Consider the following 19,094-nt stretch of genomic DNA (forward strand, 5'->3'; position numbering starts at 1 on the left):
AACACCAAGTAACCACACCCTAGGTCAGGATATCTTGTTTGTAGCCATTCCTTAAGTCGGGCTTCTTGTCAGTAACTTTGAAAGAGCAAGAGCAGGCTTAAGCTCTCGGATCTTCAGTCAAGGTGGAGCAGATCCATTTCTGTGGGCCCCCACATATCCAGTACTCTGGTTAGTTTTGGTAGGAGTTAAATATTCGCAGGACTGAAAGCATTTAAATCCTGATCATGTAGCAAGTAATATGCTTGGTGTTTTATATATACTGAGTGATTAAAATATGTTATATTATTATTCTCATGATGCGTGTAAGAGAACAGGCATAGAAAGAGACTAAATCATTTGCTCAAGATATTACAGAAAATGTTTGAGGCCTGAATCTGATCAGTCTGACTCTAAAGCCCATGATATTACTTATATAGTTATGCTCCTATGACTTTCAGTTCAGATGACATATAGGTAAATGGGTTATATGACTTTATCATGACAGGACACAAGACTGGTTGAGAAATTTATCTAGTGTATGAAGTTCAGAGAATAAGCTGTTCTAATACTATGATCTGTTTCTTATGGAACATCCTAGAAGACAGACAACTGGTTATTCTTTAGTAAGACATTAGACAGGTTTTGCAGTTCTCATTTATATTATTGGTTGCCACATGTCATTCATACAACCACCTTTTGTTCTCATAGTACAAGTCCAAGGCTTAGTGGTTATCCTAAGTGAAGGTGAGGGATAAGGCTTAGCAGTTGTATGGGGCCAGGAAAAGGAAATCAGCAAATAATTTTACATTTTCCTGGCTCAAGAATGCTATCATGTATACTGTTCAAGTGAACATTTCTCTGGCAAGCTGAGTGGCTGGGACTTATTGAAGAATATTGCCCATGTCCCTGCACATGAACAACAGGCCAAGAGGAGCAGATTTATATGACACAGAAGCTATGTCTTGACTCACATTGATAATTGAAATAGCTATTTTTAAAATTGAGAATAACAGTGGTCTCATAATAGTTTTACCACTGTGCCTTATGCATCAGAATTAACAGATTTAAAGTAATATTTACTCTTTCTTTACAGAGGCAAGCTCTTAAATCAGAAGACTAATACTGATGCATTTAAATTAAACAACCCAACATAAAAGAATATGGTTGAGGCATGTAGCTGTGAATAATTTATCTGTAGACAGCAGCTGGTGCATATGACTTAAGGTAGTGATATAGTAATAAAAGACTGGTTTACAATGCCTAACCTTATTGTGTGCCAGTCAGCCTTCTATGTGCCCAGTGTGGATTAGTTCACTGAATCCTGTCAAGAACTAAGTAATCAAAGAAAGATTTCACTTTACAATTCAAGGACTCCAAAGAGAAGGTTTTAGGATGGTCTTGATAAACCAGTGGCTCTGTTAATATAAGAATGTGGCTTAAATATTGATATGTTAATTTTCTCTTAGAAAATTTATTAGTTGTGACTCACAGATAAATTATGAAGTCAGGGTAAACTCCTGGTACTAGTGAATATAACATTTGATGTTTTCATTTATCAAAAGTAATTTTGTAGGCTCTGTTTCAGATCTATGATGTTTCAGATCCTCTAGTTCTGTTGCAGTACAATTTTGAGTTCTATGTATGGACAGTCCGATGTTTAGGGTGAGAGGGTGACAGAGAGGATGACACGGGGTGACTGACTGGAGCTCACAGTTTATTTCGGCTTTGCTATTCTTTGTCATTATAAACACATTCTTTTGGAAAACCATGTTATTTTAAAGCTTCTTCATCCACAAGTGTTCCAGGACACAGTGGGAACTGGTTATAGATAAAGTTCACCTGATGCCCTTTTATGTTTGTTACTGAAATGCTGAGGCACATTTTTTAAAAATGGCCAAACAATTTGCATCTGTTGGTAAACAGCTCTTTTCCAAACATTCCTCCTGCTGCCTGACAGCACCTGCCCTGTTAGTCTGCCAAAGCTCGACTCCCACTTACATTTTAGTCTCACATAAACTATGGTTTGTTGTCGATTTCCAAGGAAATATATGTTTTTATAAAAATTATTTGTGATTTATCTGAAATTCAAATTTTGTGAATATCCTTTATTTTTATTTTTAATATGTGGCACTCTTGGTCTATTAGGAAGTCAAAATTTGTTACACTATTGCAGTAATGGATGGAGTCCTGGACTTCTGATCCTGTTGCTCTCTTCTAAGCCATAGACGACTGGCTTAACATCTACTTTGCCTAGTTGATGCAATTCTTATAGAAGCCATGATGTCTGTCTATGTGTCTGTCTATCTATCTATCTATCTATCTATCTATCTATCTATCTATCTATCTATCATCTATCTATCTATCTATCTATCTATCTATCTATCTATCTATCTATCTATCTATTCATCTATCATCTATACATCTATGTATCATCTATCATCTCCCAAGCTTGCCTCAAACTCACTATGTAGTCAAAAATAACTTTACATGTTTTATCTTTTTTGCCTCTACTTCTGAAGTTCTGGGTTTGCAAGTGTATATTAACGAGACCAGCTTGATATTTCTCAATGTATCATTATCTCACAATTATAGGGATGTATTGCATTGATTATCTTATTTCTGAAATTAGACTATGTAATTACTTGCTAATTCCCTTATATTTAGCTTTTAAAGTATATTCTCCCCCCCCCAATATTTACAAAGACATTTTAGCATTACAAAAAATTTAAATCCAACTTACTTTTCTTTACAGGGATCAATTCTTGCACAGAACTATTACAAAATCATCAAATTATCATTTACATTCAATCTATCTGTTTGGGAGACTTGAATTTCCTTAATCTTAAGAGCATTTCCAGTTTCTAATTTGTGTCACTGAGATCAGCAACACCTACTTTACATAGAAATAATTCTGTGCTGTTAAAAATAGGACATTGCATAGATTCTGTGTTTTACTATAAAAGCTAAATCAAAAGATAGTAGGAAGTCAGTCTTACTAAAAATATACACGTGAAAAGATATCCGAGGGTGTAGACATTCAGTTGATTGTATTCTAATGCTTGCTTTCCAAATTACATTCTGAAATTACTTATAAGAATAAAATTGCATTTACTTATTTTTATTCTAGATTCTTTTAGTTGGATATACTAGGAAATTGGAAAATAAATTCAGTTAGTTTAGGTTCCTTTTCAGTTGAGTTTTTTTTTTTTTAGAGATTTTAATTGCAATTTTGACTCTATTGAAATACTGTATGTATCTGTGTGGGTCAAATATGTTTGTCCAAGTTTGTCATTTTGCAGGTGTGTGTGTTTGCATGTGTGTTTTGCCTACATTTTTAAACTTTGCACAAAGCCAGGCTTTCAAACATTGCTGCCAATTTCTTTATTGCAAGTCAGGAACTTAGCATCATTCTGTTTGTGCTCATTCTGCAATGGCTTCTAATCACCCCTGACTTGGAGAGTTCCAACAATGGACTCGAGAAAGCTTATGTGTGCAAAGAAACAAACTGAAATGAGTGTGAAGGTTTTATGAAATACTGTCTTCCACACAGGGCCCGGTTGTATTTATTCTATATTTGAGATCCTTTATCATTGCTTGAAATGGAAAGGCTGATAGCTATTAAGAAAGGTTTATGATGTGCATAAATGTCTCAAGATATCCGTTTCTGTTTTCTTAAGTATCAAATGAGGATAATGATTCTTGCATTGTGTCTCTCTTGAAGATGATGTCTGTATGTGGAGGGGGAGGGTAGAGGGAGAAAATAGCACATAATGATACACTTGAAAGTGCTTTGCAAAGATTAAAGAATTATTCAAATTGGCAACACAATGACTAATCTTCAGTAGATATTGGCTTCTTCAAACTTTAGCTCACAGTTTTCTGATTTTTCAAATTCTTCATTGAATGTTTTCTTTTCTAGAAGACAGAAAAGTGTTAAGAGAGTCAAAAGGGAAAGCTAAAAGTATTTTCTTCTCATGACAATAATTATCTCTTGCTTTATTTAGTTGACAAAAAATGTTTTCACATGATGAAATTCTTGAAAGTATGTGTCATGCAACACACTTAGGCTAAAAGTTACTAGACTTCCTAAACCAAGCCTGAGCCATAGGTGGTCATCAAGGAAGGCAGTAAAAGAATTCTGCAGCTGTCTTTCTTCTAGGTCCCAAGGAGAGTAATGGCGGGTAATGTCAGGTGCATAGCCACAATTATATCTTACCAATGTTGTTTTACAACCTCTGACGATACTGACTGAATTGTTTACATTAACGAATTTTCTGTTCTCTCCTGTTTCTTGCCACCCTATGCAGAGAGTACAGCATCCACACGAGTGTCCCTCCTGTGGAGGCTTTGGCTTCCTTCCATGCTCCGTGTGCCATGGAAGCAAGATGTCAGTGTTTCGAAATTGCTTTACGGACGCTTTCAAAGCCCTGAAGTGTACAGCTTGCAACGAGAACGGTCTTCAGCGCTGTAAGAACTGTGCCGGTTAACTGGAGCTTCTGCCCAGAGAAAGCCTCATTTTATTGAGCAAAGGCTAAAATCTGGTTTCTAAGCTTTTTTTTTTTTAAAGAAAGTAATGTTTTTGGATTACAAAATAAAGTTTGTATATTATAATTACCTTTGTTTTAATTTTTGGTTATGATTATTTTTGTTGTTTTATTAAATAAGCACTTATTCAGCAACTTCAGAGAACGAAGACCTGTGCTAGATGATGGTTTCTAGTGGAGATCATGGAGAACCCAATATCATTCTAACATATCCAAAGTCTCATTCCCCAAATGTTTCTGACTCCTAAAGGAAAGAAAACATATCTCAGTGCTTGTTGCAGTGGTACTCTCTTCTTTAGGATGGTCTGTTAGAACTCTTCAGATGTGTAATGCATGTGATGCATTCCTTAACTTCAGGGAAGCATAAGCTTTGAACAGTGCGGAATAGTGGACCACGTATTCTTAAGCCATATTTTTTGAAGTTATATAATAGTGCCAAAGCAGATGACTTTAATTATACATTATCAGTGTTCTCAGATAGATCTTTGGAGGATGTTATAAAAACTGCCAGAACAGTTGGGGAGATGGTCCAGTGTGCAAAATACTTGCTATGTAGCCTGGTGACCCCAAACCTACAAAGTGCTACATGCAGTAGTATGCTACCACCTGTAATCTTTGTGTCTCCACAGTGAGATGAGGAGCAGAGGCAAGAGAATTCTTCAGATCTTGCAGTACAGCTAACCTGTTTATGCATGCTTGAACAAGAAACTCTGTCTCAACCAAGGAGCCTGGTGAGGACTGATAGGAAGGTTGTCTGCTGGTTGTCACACACAAGCCATGGCATTCATACACCCCCACTCGCACACATGAATAAACACACACACATAGACACACACTGACACACATACACACATACACCTGCAGCACATACACACATGTTGCCATAAGCTATTTCAAGTTATTTTGTGTTTAATTTTTTTTTAAATAAACTTACTTCGGAGCACCTGCTTTGTGTCACTGTCATGGAAAGCCACTCATAAAGTTATGGATACTCATGGGTCTTTAGAGAAGGGCAGAATAACTGCTTAAGCATGAATATATGAAACAAAATAATATGAGCAGAGTAGATGAAAATCCATTGTTGTCTGCCTCTGTCTATAGCTATGGATTCTCTTATCAATGGTTTGAAAGAATCACCCCTGTCTTAGTTACTATTCTAATGCTATGAGGAAACACCATAACTAAGGGAACTTATAGCAGACAGAATTTAATTAGAACTTGCTTACAGTTTCAGAGTGTTTGTCCTTGACCATCATGATGGAGACCATGGTGGCAGGCAGACAGGTGTGGTGCTGTAGCAACAGCTGAGAACTCACATCTGACCCACAATTTGAAGGCAGAGAGACACACTTGGCCTTGCATGAGTTTTTGAAACTCCAAAGCCCACTCCCAGTGACACTCTTCCTCCAACAAGCCCACACTTCCTAATCCTTCCCAAGCAATCCTACTAACTGGGCTTATAGGGACCATTCTCATTCAAACCACCACAACCTCCATAACACCCATACAGTCATCAAAAAAGCAACAAATGCCTTTGAGACATTCTCTAGTCAGGCATGGGGGAAGCAGTTCTGTTTTCATGAAGTTTATAACCCTAGAAGGAAGGATCAAAGGAGTGTGCTGTAAAATGTACAACTGGAGGACCTACATGCATGAGTCAGACATAGACAGAATGTGCTGAACAGCTGATATATAGACAATTGGAAGCTTATTTGTCAAAACAAGAGGACACTGTGTCTTGCAAAGGACTAATTTACACATTTTTTTAAGGTCAGAGAAAATTGTATTTAAAGAAGGATTAGGAATCTTATGGAGACAATGACCATCTCATGATAGTGGGCCAGATTATAGTGTGCCTGACTTCCTGCCGATACCACATAAATACATTTTTAAAGCCTTGGAGAGCAACTAACAATAGAAAGGAACAAGAGGCTATTTAAATACTGAAAGGGTGTTGTCTGAGGTTTTCTGTTCCACCAGGTCCTGCAGCCATTAAGGCCCAATTAATCACACAGAGGTCTATATTAGTTATCAACTGATTGATCCATTAGGTCAGGCTTCTCATTAACTCATTCTTATAACTTACATTAGCCCATAATTTTTGTCTATGTTAGCCATGTGGCTTGGTACCTTTTTTGGCGAGGCAGTCACATCTTGCTCAGTGGCTGGGTCATAAAAGCAGTTTGCAGAATCCTCTTCCCAAATTTCTCCTGTTCTCATTTTTTTTTTGCCTCTACTTCCTGCATGGTTGTCCTGCCTGGCTACTGACCAATCAACATTTTATTATACAAATACAAGAAACAATTGTTTACAGGGTAAAACCATTGTCCCACAATACTGGATGTGATGTAGGAGTCACTTCTGTGTGCTGTGATTACCATTAATAAATAAAGAAACTGCTTTGGCCTGTTGATAGGGCAGAACTTTGGTAGGCAGAGAAGATGAAACAGAATGCTAGGAGGAAGAAGGCAGAGTCAGGGAGATGCCATGATCTGCCACCAGAGACAGATGTACTGAAACTTTGCTGGTAGGCCATGACCTCATGATGATATACAGATTAATAGAAATGGGTTAGATTAAGATGTAAGAGTTAGCCAATAAGAAGCTAGAGCTGATGGCCCAAGCAGTAATTTAATTAATACAGTTTCTGTGTAATTATTTGGGTTCTGGGTGGCCGGGATGAACAAGTAGGCTCCTACTACAATTGGTGCCAGGAACAAACAAGGGCCTCCCTCTTGTAACAAAAGGGGAAAAGGAAGTAAACCATAAATTTTCTGGGTTTTCCTCTGGGAACTTACTGGCTCATGTTGCACACATCCACAAAGGCATTGCAGTTCTGCTGAGTTGGAAACAAAGAGGCTGCGGGCTGCAGCAGCAGAGTGTTCAGAAATGAAGTAAAGGACCTATGCCTCTGGGGCTCCTTGAGACACAGAGAGTGACCACACAGAGTGGAATAAGAGGTAACTCAGTCTCTAGGCCCTAGGCCCTGAGGGTGGGGGGAGATAAACCCTGAGCCTCTCCCCCACCCATCTCAATCACACGAACTGGTCATCAGCAAGCCTATAGTAGGCAGGCTGCACAAACCTCCCCATCAGATCCTGTAATCTGCAAGTTTTACTTTACCACCAAACCCACCCGTTCCTCCACAACCTCAGCAGCTCCTTGAGACACCTACAGTCAACAATTGGATCAAGAGACAAAGATATTACCTGCACTGGTTAAAGGAAGATTTGGGTTGATGCTAATGCAAGAATACGTTCAACAACCTAAGGAGCAATATGGCACCACCAGAACTTAGTGGTACATTGACACAATGAAGTATTACTAGCTATAAAATCAATGACATGAAAATTTTTGGCAAATGGATGGAACTGAGTGAGGTGAGCAAAACCCAGAAAGACAAACATGGTATGTATCACTCATAAGAGGATATTAGACATAAAGCAAATGATAACCAGACTACAATCCACAGCTACAGAGAAGTTAGGTAAGAAGGAGGACCCTAAGAGGGACACATGAATAGCCCTGGGAAGGGGAATTAGGAGAGATCTCCTGGGTAAATGGGAGGTAAGTGGGGGTGGTAAAGGAGAGGGGAAGGTCAATGAGAACATGAGGGAATGGAAAGGTCGAGGGGGGAGGGAAGGAGTGAGAGAGCGATGAAAGATGTTTTGATAGAGAGAGCCACTGTGGGGTTAGGGAGAAACCTGGTACTAGGGAAATTCTCAAATTTCCCACAAGGATGACCCAGCTAACACTCCTAGCAATAGTGGGTGGAGAGAGTGCCCTAACTGCCCTTCCCTTGTTATCAGATTGATGATCATAGAGCATTCATTCAATAACTGACAGGACAAATGCAGAGATCACCAACCAAGCAGCAGGCTGAGCTCTGGGAATCTAGTTGAAGAGAGAGGGAGGAGGCAATATACGAGCAAAGGAGATCAAGATCATGAGGGAGAAATCTCTAGAGACAGCTGAACCAATCTCGTGGAAACTCATGAACTTTAGACAACTGTGGAGCCTCCATAGGACCAACGAGGCCCTCCTTATGTGGGAGACAGTGCTGAAGCTCGGATTGTCTGACGGGCCCCTGGCAGTAGGACCAAGATCTATCCCTGGTGCATGAGCTAGTGGGCTCTTGGTGCGGGAGAATTATCTGTATTCTGTCAGTCATGTATTTTAATAAAATGCTGATTGGCCAGGCAGGAAGAATAGGTGGGTCAACCAGACAGGAAGTAGAGGTGGGGCGATGAGAACAGGAGAATGCTAGGAAGGAGGAAGTCCATTCCTCCCATTTCTGCCCAGACCATGGAGAAGCAAGCTGTAATCTACTCAGCTGAGAAAGGTACTGAGCCACGTGGCTAACATAGTAAGGATAATGGGCTGATATAAGTTATAAGAGTTAAGAAAAAGCCCAAGCTAATGGGCCAATCAGTTTATAATCTTATGGAGATCACTGTGTGACTTTTCTTTGGGGCTTGACCGTTGTGGGGTATCGGACAGGACAGAAATCCCAACAAGCTGGCCCTCATGTTACAGATCACAAGTTCCCCTCAATTTCTGGGTTGTACTTTACTCCAGATGTAGTCAAGTTGACAACCAAGAATAGTTATCAACCCATTTCCCCTGAAACTTTGATTTCCTTATTCATTATTCATGTGAAAGTAACCTTTTCTTAATATTCAGTTTTACAGAATAATATTCAGTGTCTTGAATCTAGTTCTCATAGATTTGACAGCTTTCTCTTTCATTGTTCTTGAATCTTAATGAGTCCATGCAATGTTTAATTATAACAGGTTCCTTGATTTAATTAAAATTAGTATAGCTTTTTAATCACACAATTAAATGCAATAATAAGTACACGAGATGTGGGAAGAAAGAAAGCTGTTGGTATATATATATGTCTTTAGGTAGTAGAAGCAGGCAAATAGAGAAGGGTGGTACTCTTGGCTGCAGACAGTCAAGAGGCAGGAGGCATCATAAGAAATGTACTACCCACAGCTTGTGGAGATCCTGCAAGTCTTGTAAGTATGGGAAATGGAAGTTTGCTAGCAAGGCAGGAGCTAAGTCTTGGGCCATAGCAGTAGCTAAGGGTACTGTGGGTGATATGCCTAAGGCAATTTTCTCATCACCTCTCAGATTTTAAGCAGCTGGTGTTGCTTAGGCTAATGAAGGCAGTGTTTAGCTGGAGGACCAATTATGCTAGGAAACAGGGTTCTCTTTGCAAGTATGCTCTTAGAGATCTGTCTCATTTTCCCCTTGTAGGAAGAGATGCATGGTTCATGCTGCTGTGTTGGTCTTCCATTTGATGGAAGTGACCGTAAAGTATTTCTTATCAGGAAGCATTTTTTAATTCAGGAAGCCCTGGCCTTGTTGAAGATCATTTGGCAAACTGTATAAACTCACTGAGGGAAAATGGTTTAAACTGTAGTGACGTATTTTTACTAAAACTCTAGCTCTCTTGGAGAAGAAAAAGCATTGTGATGGCAACACTTGTTATAATTCTATTCTGCACTTTCTGAACTTTTCCAGACATAATACATTGGAAAATTAAAAATGCACAATTTAGAGACAAGGTCAGTTAGAATAAGAATATAGCTTTAATAGAAGAATAAAGATATTTAAAAAAAGCATTGCTTATAGAAAATAAAACTGGAATTTAATATCAGTGCTAATCAATACCTAGAAAACATCCACACTGGTTTCTCACACTGCTTAATTTAGAATTCTGTGCCCTTGAGTTGTCACCTTTTAGTCTGTGTATTGATGGTCCCCTTATGTCTAAAGTGTAAACACACAGATTAGTTAGAAAGCAAAATGTTGCATAAGCAATCCAGACAATGGTGTTTTGATGCAACATCAGTTTATGGCTGTGGATGAGAAATGTTAAGACTAATAGAAAACAACTGCCTTTACATTGTCAGTCGTCTATTCCCTTATTTCCTGTGTTGCTTTGCATCTGCTAAGTAAAGACGGGAAACCCAGAGATCCTAGGAAAACCATTATACAGCCTCAGAGACGCATCCTGGAAGACCATGTGGCACCTGATTTCTCTAAAGCATAGGTCTTTTTCGAGTTTTCTGTCTGCTGTAGATCTTTTACCCGAAGACAGAACGGTCTGCCAGTCTATTTCCTATCACATTTTTGTTTTCTTGCTCGTTAGTTTTATACCGTGCTTTATTCTTTGAAGAGAGAATTATAACTTGTTTCCCCCCCTTCAAGGTACAAGTTCTCTTTGTGTTCTTCAGTAGTTGCTATGGCTCCTTGTATTGCTACAAATATGCAAGCAGTTCTTGTATCTATGTTTCTCTTTCTGTATTCTTCTCTTGCCTGTGTCTATACAAATAGGATTTGAGAAAGTGTTTGCAACTTACTTACAAAGTTCACATAAAATAGTCTGAATAAAACACTAAAATTTGCCAATTGTTACGGTGATAACGGTAGAAAAGAAAGTCCAAGACCTACTATAAACCAAGTAAGAGGAAAGTAATGTGCTTGCTATGATGGCTGGCTGATGTAAGCTTTCACTGCTGCTTCAAATCAAAGATTAGAGTGACATGCAAGCATCATGGAACTTAAGAGAAAGCACCTGGTTTGGATTTTGCACATTCACCATTTATATGTTGTATAACTTTAGGAACTTATCTGTCCTTTATCTTCTTCCATTTCTTAGTTCTATAACTAGATGTAATGCTAATACCTACAAAATAGGCCTGCTGAAATGATTAAGACATACATAGTAAGTATTTATTTTAGTACTTTCCATACCGAGTTTAAGATCATTTTAATCCAGATGGTGAAAAGCTTAAAGGAGCCCATATTCATCATGAAGGCAACAAAAACATTGGCAATCAAACTGCTCTTGCCATGCCGTGTTAATTTGTATAAGGAAAATAATTATATGCTTGACAAGTGTGAGAGCTTGGAAACAACAGCTTGAGACTCGGGGAGCAGTGTAAGCGTCCTTACAGAGAAATGATGCTCTTTAGTAAAAAGAAAAGCAGGAAGGGACGTCTGGAGAAATGATGCAGCAGTTAAGAGTGCTTGCCTCTTTTCTATAGGATCTGATCAGTTTCCAGTACCCACTAGGAAGGTTACAATCACTGTAACTCCAGCTCCAGGGAACCTGATATGTCCTTTTCTGACCTCTGTGGGTACCCGCATACAGGCACACCAGACACACACACACACACACACACACACACACACACACACACACCTACACACACACACACACACACATGAGAGGAAGAAGGGAGGGAGAGAGAGAGATGAGCAAGAAAGAGATAGATACACATAAGTGAGAAAAAGAAACCTTTATTAAAAAAGTACAAGGCACTGTATTTTGCATAAGAATTTATGCAAAACGCTTTTCCTTAGTCTGAGAATAAAGAGACTGAAAAGGAAATAGATCCTGCTTGGCACAGTGAGCTATTGATATAACCGTTTTAGCAATTTGACCTAAGTCCTTCCATCAGGGACCAAAATAACAGCGACTCCACTGAACTAGAAGTTGAAACCACCACAGACCCATTTTTAGCTTCTGTTGTCATCAGACTCAAAGGCAAAAGGTTAGTATTTGGCCTACTGGTGGGTTCTACTTGTCAGTACGAAATAGTGCTATTGTAGGAAGGAGGACGTCTTGAGCACACACAGCTTTTCAGAGATAAAGGGTAAAGAAAGAGCATTGTGCTATAACAAAAACAGGACAGGCAAAGGGCTGAGGTCCCGGGGAGCCGGTTTTGGAACAGGAGAAAGCCCCAGTTCACAGTGATGTTAACTGAGAGCAACATACCATGAAATACGATGAGGAAGTTACAAATACAGATGCAAAGTAATGACCTGCTGCAGAATCAGGTGAGAGCAGCTATCCACAAGATGCTGGGTGACCAGGACTTAGGAAGACAGGAAGAGGGGCCGTGACTAGGTAATGGAGGTTGTGAATTTCCAAAATGGCCAGTTTCTTCCTCACCCTCCTGCTTGAGACAAAAGACCAACAGCTTAAAACAGAACCCCTGTTTGCTTTTGTCTCCCACCAGCTGGTCCCTGCTGGTTCAACAAGTTCAAGGCCAGCTCAGGACCTGTTACCTGTGTGACCATCCCTAAATGAGGAGAGGAAAATTCTCCAGAGATTTCAAAAACCCCAGTCCTCATGAGGAGACTGGGTTTTCAGCTCTGCAGAGGACTCTTTTTCTCTGTCTGCTGTACGTGTGTTTCTGCTCTCCCAGTCTTAGCCTTTGGTTGATGCAGCATCAAGCTTTGATTTCTTTATCTAATCATTTGCATTCCCACCTTATTAGCAGACACTACACACGTCTCACTTGAGTGTTCCTTCAAGTACTTCTGAATTTCAAAATTCAGAGAGATAGATCCTCCATCTAGTGCCTCACCAGTCTGTTGGCAGAACGATCCTCATACCGATCCAAGCTCCTGGCTTAAGACAAGCCCAGTGCATTGTCAGCTCCTGTGCAGCTCTCACTTTCCTGCACACTTGTAGCTTCCTGTATTTCTGCTTCCTGTTGTGCTGTGCTTGCTACCATTCCACAGTAAAGGAGCGGAATCTGCACTTCCTTTTAGTTCACACTCAAGTTTCCAAATGCAACTCTCCAAAGCTTGATTTTTAGTGAACACCACTAGTTTTTTAATATTAAATTAATATATGACTATTGCAGACTTTTTGGAAAATGAAGAAAAGGTATCAAAATGTATACCTTGACATTATTTATTTCAGAACTTTGTGCTTGCATGAATTGTATAAAGTTGGGCTATTCTGTATACACATGCACACCAGTAGGAAGACTTTTTTTGTCCTGCCAGCCGCCGTTCCCCCAAATAACCAAAAGAGAATTAATGTTAATTATAAATGTTTAGCTGATAGCTTAGGCTTGGTTTTGGTTAGCTCTTATAACTTAAACCAATCAATTTCTATTAATCTATGTGCTAACCTTAGGTTCATTTATCTCATGCATGCACTTTCCATTCTTCTCGCCCTGTGTCTCGTGGCATCTCCTCCTGACTCCCTGCACTCTGCCCTTCTTCTTCCTAGCATTCTCTCTGCCCTGAAAATCCTGCCTCGTCATAGGCCAATCAGCTTCTTTATTTTATTTTATTTTATTTATTTATTTATTAAAGATTTCTGACTCTTCCCCGCCACCNTTCTTTCTTTCTTTCCTTCTTTCATTTTTTGAGACAGGATTTCCCAGTAGCTATGGAGCCCATCCTGGAACTCGCTCTGTAGACCAGGCTGACCTTGAACTCATAGATATCCACCTGCTTCTGCCTCCTGAGTGCTCCACCATCACCACCTGGATTTTTTTTTCAAAGCAAGAACTTTGAATTTAATTTCCTTTGTTTAGCTTTCTTCCTGACCATTATCCATAATAACTTGTAACCAATACCTACTGGGATTAAAGGTGTGGTGTGTGTCATTATGGCTACTGAGATTAAAGGTGTGTGTTACCATAACCTGGTCTGCAAGGCTGATCAGTGGAACTGTTTTACTCTCAAGTCTTCAGGCAGTCTTTATTTATTAAAACACAGTGGAAATGCCAGTACAGTGTGGTGTGTCTGGCTGCACTGTGCCTGTCTACTGTCTGTGCATATTCGTGCGTCTATGTCTGTGTGCTGATGCGCTCCCTATTCCAGCTGGCAACGCAGAGACACATTCAACTCAACTGCAAAACTGAAGAATTGTGTTGATTGTGGAATTTAGCATTTTCTGCTCATTATCTTTTTGTTTCTGATACATTTTGGGGGTGGTTTTTTTTTTTCTTCTGCAACTATAGAAGAACATCGAATCCCAAACTAGACACTTAACTGTGTGGAATATGATCGTTAAAAATTGTCAAAGATTGGGGCCTTTCCTAACCCACCTTTCTCCTTTAAGGAGACGTAAATGGAGGAGTTCCGCGAGCCCCCTGAACCTGTGAGCACTCTAACTTTTCTAATAAGGAAGTGTGTAACGCTGGTGAAATGGAGGAAGGAAGCCGTTTCTTCCGAGCATCGTTAGCCCCCGACCAGGAAATTATGCTGGAAGAAAAGGAACACTCTTCTAACTCAAAACAAACATTACTATGACATGGGAGAGCAAGACTCGGAAAATTCCAGAACCTGCCCAAGTTCTGCTATATACTAAGCAGTACACTAGCTGAGCCAATGTAAAATGATTCAGCCTGTCCCTGAGAACCAGCCAACTAAATTTCTTGTTTCTTTTTCTTTTTATGTTTTTTTCTTTTTTCGAGACAGGGTTTCTCTGTAGCTTTGGAACCTGTCTTGGAACTCTCTCTGCAGACCAGACCGAATTCACAGAGAGCTGGCTGCCTCTGCCTCCTGAGTGCTAGAAGTAAAGGCAGGCACCACCACCACCTCACAAATTTCTCCTGAGTATCTGTCATTTTTCCTTAAATCCCAGCACTCACATGTCTGGGGTGCTTGAATTCCACCATGGTCTGTCACTCACTTCTGTTCTTTGTAGTCGTCTTTGAGGGTTTATTTTAACTGTGCTTTCTTAGAAGTGTATTCAGAAGTTGTACTAGTTGAACGCCTAAACTAACCTCGGAAGTGAGATCTCTTCCCACCCCTTCCTCCCTGCTACCTACTCCCAACTCTTTTTTTTAAATTTTTTAATTTTTTTAATTAATTTGTTCATTTATGTTTTCTGTCTCTTGCCCGCCCGCCACCGCCTCCCATTTCCCTCCCCCCCAATCAAGTCCCCCTCCCTCGTCAGCCCAAAGAGCAATCAGGGTTCTCTGCCCTGTGGGAAGTCCAAGGACCACCCACCTCCATCCAGGTCTAGTAAGGTGAGCATCCAAACTGCCTAGGCTCCCACATAGCCAGTACGTGCAGTAGGATCAAAAAACCCATTGCCACTGTTCTTGAGTTCTTAGTAGTCCTCAGTGAATATTAACCTTCATCAGGCGATGAAAGGAGATAGAGACAGAGACCCACATTGGAGCACTGGACAGAAATTATTATGTTTTCCAATTGTATTGGTGAGTGATTCAGAGGCAATTTTGTTTTGAAAAGCTGATTGTGAAATTGCTTTGTATGTGATCATTAATGGAACTCTTATTCCTGATTCTAGAGGTAATATTACAAAACATCTAAAATAAAATAGAATAATTTTGTAGCTATATTTAAATCATTGTGTTCTGGGAATACTGACTGATTAGAAAAACCTATGACATCTTCTGAAGAGACTACAACCTTGCTTGTTTTAATAATGCCTTTTAATCTTTGTATCATCAATGATAATCATAACACGAGACAGACTATATTCCTTTATTATCCACCAAAGCTGGTAAAGAGGAAAACAAGAAAGGATAGAAGTTCCAAGAATTCCAACTACATTGATATCTGCAAACTTGTCATTTCTTCTGTTTTAGCTCATTCAAAGAGTCCCACAACAAAGAGAAAAAGGAAAAGATGATGGCAAAGCGAATTATTCGATATGTACTCAACATACACAAACAGCTAAATCTGCTGTCAGATTGAGGAATTTCAGGCTCTTTTTTTCTCCAGTTAGTCTCTCCAGTTCTGTTTTGAACAGAGCTTAATGACTTGGGAAAAACAAAACAAAACAAAAAACAGGATTAACGACACCCATGGGTACGGTGTTTATCCATCTTCATCCCACATGCAATTACCCTTGATACTATGGTAATCAGAAAGGCTCTGTGAAACAGGCTCTGAGTTTGAATCCTTTTCGAATAGGCTCGCTGAGAATGCTTTTGAAGACTCCTTGTGAGGTGAGTATGATGTGCTAGAGAACTCGTGGCCTCACAGAGGAGACCCAAGGAAAAGTCTGAAATAAGATAGCAGGATGAAATGTGTAAACTTCGGAGCATGAGGAACTTGCCAAACCGCATGCTCTTCTTACTTCAGAACATCTTAAATCTCTCTCAATAATGATATATATTAATTTCCTCAGAACAACATAGATATTTTATAGAGTGAAATGAAGCAAGAATAATACGAGGTAAAAAGTGCGTGTGTAGAATACTTGGAGCGATACACTCTCTTCAACTTTATAAACAGCAAAGTGGTTAATGTTTTATATAAAGAGAGACTAATTCCAACTCGGATTATACATGTGAATTTTTCTTTTTTTAAAATTATTTTTCTTTTCTTATTATAAATTAATATATAAAAGCATCATGTTTTCTTTCCTTTTCCCCTCAGACCCCTTTTCTGCACCTCCTAATTCATGACTTCTTTTCTTTAATTATATATATATATATATATATATATATATATATATATATATACACACACACACATACACATATATATGTGTGTGTGTATTCCTATACACATGCAGAATCTGAGAATCTGCTTGGTCAATACAGTGTTACTGTATGTATAATTTCAGGATTGACCATTTGATTCTGGATAACTAAATGGGGCTTTTTCCCTGGAAGACTCTTTCAGCTGCTACCAAATTCCTCATTTGCCTGTAGATCTTTGTCTAGGGATGAGGCCTCCTGAGAATCCACCCCCATATTAATATATTTATTCTCATCTGTTGCTGGGTCTTGTTTATGCAGCCATGTTAACGAGCCTTCCTGGGTGTAGCTCCTCCGAAATTTCTAGAAGACACAATCTCACAGTAAGCTTTCTGTTCCTCTGACTTTCAGACCCCTTCTGTCCCCTCTTCTGTGATGATTCTTCCCCTGCACCAAAGGTTCATGAGAATCTTTTTGACAGTATTTAGAATTTTCCAAACACAAGTTCAGTCATACAACCGAGTTTTTATTGTTTCTCAATGAAATTGTTGTTGTTTGCCAACTCGCCCTTAATGCTGTATATAGGACAATGAAATTTACCTACTAAACCTGGTTGAGATGCTACAGGCAGGAGATGAAGAAAAATTTTGGAATGCTCACCTTGGATGTGAACATTTCAAGAACAGACTTAAAGAGCTTTACATTATAAAACAAAAGGAATAAAGTGTCTTGACTTTTGCATGAAAGTCTTTTTTTTTAAATTGAAAAAAAATTCCTGCCTCCTCCCAGCCTCCCATTTCCCTCCCCCTCCTCCCGCCCCTCTCTTCCTCCCCCCACTCCTCTCCCCCTCCCTCTCCAGTCCGAAGAGCAGTCAGGGTTCCCTGCCCAGTGGAAAGTCTAAAGGAGTACCAGGTATATAATGTATTTGCATCTTATGATGTCTTCTGTCACTTTCTTCATTTTGAAATATATTGATCAACCTTGCAGGTCTTCTACCTTTCTTGGTGTTCAAAATTCATGTGTCATAAATACAAACAAACGTATAGCTGATTAATAGAACATGCAAATTATGCTCAGAGTTTATTATTGCACAATTATTTTTCGTAACTACAGTACACATTGATACTTTTCTTTTACCAGGAATCTGTAATGCAGAATGGAAGAGACGGTGCAGGTGACCTGAAGTTTTATTTATTTATTCATTTTCATGTGTTTATCTGTTCTTACATGTGAGTTTATGTACATTACAGGCATGTGGATCCAGTGGAGGCTAGAACAGAGCATCAGTTCCTCTGGAACTAGAATTACGGGTAGCTATGAGCTTCCATATGGATTCTGGAAAATGAACCTGGGTCATCTACATGAGCAGTAAGGGCTCTTAGCTAACTGCCAAGCCATCTCTCCAACCCCCCATCATTATTTGAGTAGAATAGACAACTTTATAAACAAACTGGGGAACTGCCACTTTGTACTTCAGGTAGTTTTTCTTTACATGTTCCTAATGCTCCAAAGAAGAGGTAGAGTGGAGAGATCACATGTGTAGTTTGTATTGTTTATGTGATTTCTCTGACTACAATCGCAAAACAACTTTACTAAAATTTCACTGATTTTTCTCTTGCAAAAGCGGTAAATATTTAGAATCTGAGTTTTTAACAAAGCACATGTGCTTTAATACAATTTGCAGCGCTTTAGTGTGCAGACAGAACCTCTTTTTATGTTTGCCGCTTGTAGACAGCATAGAGGGGACATCGCTTTAGCTCTCTGAGGAACTTTCAGTTTTATATAATTATTTTTTGACCAGCTATCCTCCTGTAACCTTTATGCTTTACTTTTCTTTCTTTCCTTTATCTTTTCAGATTAATTTGGAGCATGCAAACAGAGATCTGAATTTTCATTCATTTTTTTCTCCTCCCAAGCAGTTGTCTTAACTTAGTCCAAATATTTCACCAGAATATTTGCAAAAACTGCAAAAAATGTTTAATGACATTCATATTCCCAAAAGGAAGTCATCTTGGTTTTTTTGTAAATGAAAATCTTTAGAATTAGTTATTTCTTAAAAATATTAAAATAAAAACACGATTTTGTTCATAACTTCTCCCCCCCCCCCAAAAAAAAGTAAGCAATAAGGCTAGTCAACACATTGAAAGTTAAATGTCGCTGAAATAACAGTATTTTGTTTTTCAGTCTAGCTGATATTTGTCAAAATCACGCCATCATTGCACATCTGTGGGGACATTTTTCATGACTGGAGAGTGCTTTGCTTTTGAATATTAGTGAAATATGGTCAAGATACCAAAGCATGGATGTTGCCTTTGTTGGAATGCTGACATTGATCTATCATAAGAGAACA

At 39.0% G+C, this 19,094-nt stretch overlaps 2 protein-coding genes across 2 annotated transcripts in view; both read left to right on the plus strand.

Moving 5' to 3' along the window:
* Grxcr1 (glutaredoxin and cysteine rich domain containing 1) overlaps positions 1 to 4,553 on the plus strand; it is a 94,407-nt gene extending 89,854 nt beyond the window's left edge. The window contains exon 4 of the mRNA XM_050149670.1: positions 4,287 to 4,553. Coding sequence (XP_050005627.1) covers positions 4,287 to 4,466 — 180 coding nt within the window. The 3' untranslated portion in view covers positions 4,467 to 4,553. The remainder of the gene's footprint in view (positions 1 to 4,286) is intronic.
* Guf1 (GTP binding elongation factor GUF1) overlaps positions 1 to 19,094 on the plus strand; it is a 1,117,012-nt gene that overhangs the window by 88,292 nt on the left and 1,009,626 nt on the right. The window lies entirely within an intron of this gene.

The sequence above is a fragment of the Alexandromys fortis genome, unplaced genomic scaffold, assembly GCF_014885135.2.
Source record: "Alexandromys fortis isolate MF-2015 unplaced genomic scaffold, M_Fortis_MF-2015_v1.1 scaffold_0, whole genome shotgun sequence".
NCBI lineage: Eukaryota > Metazoa > Chordata > Mammalia > Rodentia > Cricetidae > Alexandromys > Alexandromys fortis.